At 41.7% G+C, this 5499-nt stretch overlaps 2 protein-coding genes across 2 annotated transcripts in view; both read left to right on the plus strand.

Annotated features, from left to right (window-relative positions):
* Positions 1-401: 401 nt before the first annotated feature.
* LOC106809969 (derlin-1-like) overlaps positions 402-5499 on the plus strand; it is a 17757-nt gene continuing 12659 nt past the window's right edge. The window contains exons 1-2 of the mRNA XM_014813209.1: positions 402-603; positions 1074-1185. Of these exons, the coding sequence (XP_014668695.1) occupies positions 448-603; positions 1074-1185 (268 nt within the window). The 5' untranslated portion in view covers positions 402-447. The remainder of the gene's footprint in view (positions 604-1073; positions 1186-5499) is intronic.
* LOC106809968 lies at positions 3775-5448 on the plus strand (the record flags this gene model as incomplete). The annotated part of the gene is given in 2 exon segments (XM_014813208.1): positions 3775-4716; positions 4749-5448. Coding segments are annotated over 2 exon segments (749 nt in total), but the record flags the coding sequence as incomplete, so codon positions are not given.

Raw genomic sequence — 5499 nt, forward strand, 5'->3', positions numbered from 1 at the left:
CAATTTAGAATCATTTAACATCGCGAGGGACTATGAACAAAATTGAGGTTTGATGTATTAATTAGACCGGATACAGGCCCTCGGGCCTATTCCTGTAAACCGCTATTCTATTCTATGCTTATTTTGAAGATTCATGCGGTTGCACGTCTGCCAAATTTTCTTTGGACATTTGCTGAAAAAATACGGTAATTCCGCGAGGCAGTGCTCTGGAATGAACTATAATTAGTAATAGTATGGAAGAATTTTCAGGGAGTCACACGGACTCAGGACTGCATATGTTAAATCAGGGAGTATTGGACTCCAGACTCCCGTTAATTTCGCACCCTGGAATGCCTTCATTATTAATACTAATAGTACCAATAATGAAGGCATTCTATAGTTTAATCATTATTTGTTATAATTTTACAGAAAACGCTTAGTCGTTGCTACGCGCTAGCAGATTCCGCAATGTCCAATGAAATCGGTGACTGGTTCCGGAGTATTCCGTTCGTGACAAGATGGTGGTTCATACTCTCTATTGCACTACCGTTGCTTGGTCGGATAGGCATCCTGAACCCATATTGGATGCTTCTCGTTTGGGAACCTTTCTTTTACAGGTTTCAGGTGGGCACAACAACCCATGAAAATTAAGAGTGTATAGACAAGGGTGGGTTTAGGAGGTCCATGAGGTCAGGAATCACACCCCTTGTTGTTACTGCATGTAGGCAGATTTTTTTTGGTGTGTGGCAAAATTATTGTGTAGGTTGTAATAGAATACATTGCTTTAAAATATAAAATATATAAGTGTGGATAGAATTCATTAGATATCATAACCATACTTCTATTTTTTAATTCAATGGTTGAGTTCTCCTAACACAATTTCAATCCACTCTGAGCTTATTTCTTTCGGAATTTCTACATCTACCACTTGTAGATGATATGACAGCATAGTGCCGAAATTGTGCCATTATTGTGCTATTATTGATGCAGTATTGTGTATGTGTTGTGCCAGGCTCATGTCAGCATTTGCAAGCTGTGAGACAAGTTTACAATCCCAATATAAGGTAGAGTGTGTGTGTGTGTGCTATTTACAGATCTGGAGGCCGCTGACAGCTCTTTTTTTCTTCCCACTCTCTCCAAGCTCAGGATTCCACTATTTACTGAATCTGTATTTCCTCTACAACTATTCCACAAGATTGGAAAGTGGTAAGTGCCATCTTAGATATATATGTGGTTTAAATACACCATGTTTAATATAGCAAAATTACATACAACACCAATATTAATTAGATCATTGGATAATTTTCTATTTATGTAGTTTATATCTAGCTATATCTATTTGCTATTTCTAACTGCCAATTGAAAAACTGCTATTAGGAGCCAATGCATGTCGGTGTAGCTTTTGTTTTTATATACTAGCCAATGTTAACAGAATAACAGGGTTCATAGAATACAATGTAGTAATGTGTACAATAATATGTAGTACGAAAGTTCGAAGATTGATCTGACTATGGCGGTCATATTTGTGGATTTCAATTACTGCTTGTAGTATTAGCCAGCCCAGGTGTTCCCCTCCCAGACTCCTACATTTCTACTGGCAAACCTTCCAGTTCAATAGCACCCCCTTGATTTTTGCTTTGGTTTGTCCTAGTGTCATCGTAGCTAAAACATGGCTGCCGATTGAGTGCGAGCTTCATGCCTGTGCAGGGAAGATAAGGCTTCTGTTCCCATTATGTGTCTTATCAGCAGCGCCAGCGCATTGCTAAATGAAGCAGATTGCAGAAATCAGATAGCCTCTTACTTTAGCACTAGCAACTTAGTTACCGTGGATATTGAAATATTGATTGTCTGCATTGTGTCTGTGAATTGTGTTGGAAATGAGATCAAATTACAATTTTCTGTCGTCAGCCAGTCAATAATTTCTTTTCATTGCGGTGCAATTTTCAACTGAAATATCCAAAGCACCAGTGAGATCACTGCAGCAATATATAATGTGTGTGTGTGTGTGTGTGTGTGTGTGTGTGTGTGCGTGCGTGCGTGCGTGCGTGCGCGCGCGTGTGTGTGTGTGCGTGTGAGCGAGCAAGCGTGCGCAAGTGCTTAGGCGTGCATGTGTCAGTGGGCGTGCGCGTACCGGTTTGTGTGAGTGAGCGCGCGCGCACGCGTGTGTGTGAGTTTGTGCGTGATTCTACGTGTGTCTATCTGTGCGTGTTCGTGCGCGTACGTACTTGTGTGAGTGTGTGTGCGCGCGTACGTGCTCGTGTGAGTGAGCGCGCGCACGCGCGTGTGTGAGTTTACGCGTGCTTCTACATGTGTGTATCTCTGTGTATGTTCATGCGCGTACGTACTTGTTTGAGTGTGTACGTGCTTACAGTTGTGAGTGAGCGCGCGTGCGTGTGTGTGAGTTTGTGCGTGCGGGTGCTTCTGGTATCTGTGTGTGTTCGGTACGCGTGTACGTGCTTACAGTGTGTGAGTGTATGCGCGCGTGAACATCTGTGCGTGTGTGCGCGCGCGCGTGTGTGCGTGTATGTGTGCGCATCTCCTTGGACTCCATGGCCGCTTAATAAATTTTAGCTTTATATATGCTCAACAGTTTACCAGTCAGTGATAATAATTGACTGCTATTGCGTTATAAACTTATTTTATATAAGAAATTTGAATTTTACATTGTGATCTTGTTCATAATAATATACTTCTTAGTTTTCTGTGACAAGACTTTATTGCGTACCGTAAGCGACCATGTCATTGATTAGGCCACGTTCTCGACGTTGATTGCTGTTTACATTTAGTACGTACGTATACATTTGTTTCCGTTCATACGTTAGGTGTTGCTCGTAACCTCTTAAGAGTTAAGTTAAGGATTAGTATAAGTCCAGGTGACCATGCCGAGTATTCTATGTATTGTTCGTGAGTCAGAATATATCAACAAGATTACAGTAGGCCGGCTATATATCGTGACAGGTTTGCTATCCAACTCAACTGTAGTGTAGCCCTTCGCTCCACAGGCACTTGAAGCATATCAACTGTAAGCGCACGGCGCCGCCATTGCGCGTACACTAACACATATATATTAAGATATGGTACAACTCAATATATATGTGTTAGTGTACGCGCAATGGCGGCGCCGTGCGCTTACAGTTGATATGCTTCAAGTGCCTGTGCTTCGCTCCGCCATAGGCATGGGCTGTGGCTGCGGCGGAGCGAAGGGCTATAGTTCTAGAGCTAGTACTACCGGTACTGAAAATATTAATATAGCCAGCAATAACGTTGATTATAGTCACAATTATTGAGTTGTGTTGTGTCCATAACTATAGCTCTAATACTATAGCCCGCGTACAGTTGCCGCAGGCTATAGTTCTAGAGCTAGTACTACCGGTACTGGAAATATTAATATAGGCTGCCAGCAATAATGTTGATTATAGTCACAGTTATTGAGTTGGGTTGTGTCCATGCGGCAACTGTACGCGGGCTATAGTACTAGAGCTAGTCAATGACATGATCCTCTATTCCGGTATATAGACAGCTATAGGAGCCAAAATGTACCAACAACATGATTTATTCACTCCAGTGTGATTAAATTAAAAGTCTAGAAACTATATTCTGTTTGTTATCCTTTAATTTAATTTATATAGAATGCAGGGGTAGAAATTAACTTTTGAACAAGGGAGTCCAACGGACTCCCTGCCCTCAAAAAGAGGGAGTCCGTGGCAAAATGAGGGAGTCCGCAGTCTGCAAGTTCAAAATTAAAGATAGTAACAATAACGCATGCATGGCTGCGTTAGACTTTAGTTGTTGCTAGCGACAGGTACGGACGTGTTTCTCGTGGGCTCCTGCAAACATACAGCGACCGATACGGCCACTGATTCACCTCTAAGATAAGTCGAGCTAAATATAATAATACTGAACTAACACTGTAAATTAATACGGAGTACAAAGTAATAAGTACAGGGTAATTTAGTTGTTTTCTTAAGCTACATATAATATACAACTAATTATAGACAAACTATAACTATAGCCGGTGCGGGCGGTAAATCTCCCGCCAATTTCTGAACACTCTTTGTTTACACTTGTGGTATTACTAAGCGTCACTGGTGAAACAGTGTTTTACGCAGAGTGACTGTGACTGAAGCTATTTAATAAGCAAGGTCAAGGGAAATTAAAATCACAAAAAGTAAACCTAGAACTTAGGTAAATTATATTTAATGAAGTATAATAAAAGTGAAACGCGCACATGTCTCATTTCACATTAACATAACTAACTCGGGCCTACTAAGTGTCTCTGTTTTGCTGTGTTGCCCAGGGTGGCCTGCTGGGAATGAAGAAAGATTAGAAAGCCAGTCAGACAGTAAAGCAAAATTAACAACTAGGGACAGGCGGGAAGTAACTAGAAATAGGTAGAAATAAAGCAGGAACTGCACCTCAATGTCATGTGATGTCCATTGCACTAATAAGAATATATTAAATCTCAAATAAATAAATATAGCAGTAGTACTAGAAACGAAACCAATTATTGCAATACTAATACTATTAGTATTAGTTATTACTAATTTTGATACTAAAAACTAGTGATTATCTCCGTGCTAAGAAGATGGCCCCCACTGCACCAAAAAATCGTGCAAGCTCAACCAGAAATAAGAGTAAGGATGTAACCGAAGGCAGTGCCTCATACCCCCAACAGAGAAATCAGAACCATGCAGCTTCCCACCTGTGCGGCGACGTGGAGGAAGGAAACTGCCCAGGGTGCAATTCCAAAGTAAGCGACGATGATGCAGCAATAGAGTGCGACACCTGTGCTCAATGGTTCCACTGCAAGTGCGAAGGGGTCTCCGACGCAACATACGAGGTCATCAGAGACGGGAATTCAGGGGTAGCATGGTACTGCAGAGGGTGTAGGCGAGGAGTAAAAAAACTATCGGACATGTTCAAAATCATGATAACAAGACAGATAAAGACGGAAGAAAATGTAGAAATGCTGATGGCCACACAGGTTGATATGAAAAGTACAATGAAAGAACTAGAAACAAAGGTGGACCTCCTACAAAACAACTCGGCATCTGCAACTGAAATCATCAGAGAACTTAACGAACGCGAAAGACGCCAAACTTCACTGATGCTATTTAATGTCCCGGAGAGTGATGAAATGGTACCAGCAGACAGGGTCAGCCACGACACCATGGAGCTTAACAAATTCATTACAGATAAACTACAGGTAGAGGTCCCAAACGTTAAACAAATAATTAGAGTCGGGGCAAAAAACGAGGATGGGGCCTTTCGGCCCATGAAAGCGACCTTCGAGGACAAGGGGGATCCCTCTACACTAATGCAGGCATTAAAGAAACTAGACTTTCCAACAAAAAAGAAGTTGACGATTCACTTGGCCCTAGACCTCACCCCAATGCAACGCGAAGAGGGAAAAATTCTAAGAGCTATGAGAACTCAACGACAGGCAGAATTGGAAAAAACCGGCATCAACAGGGTTAGACACTAACCATTTTAGTTCACTAGTCCACAGGACTAGTAAAA

The sequence above is a fragment of the Priapulus caudatus genome, unplaced genomic scaffold (genome assembly GCF_000485595.1).
Source record: "Priapulus caudatus unplaced genomic scaffold, Priapulus_caudatus-5.0.1 Scaffold400, whole genome shotgun sequence".
Lineage (NCBI taxonomy): Eukaryota > Metazoa > Priapulida > Priapulimorpha > Priapulimorphida > Priapulidae > Priapulus > Priapulus caudatus.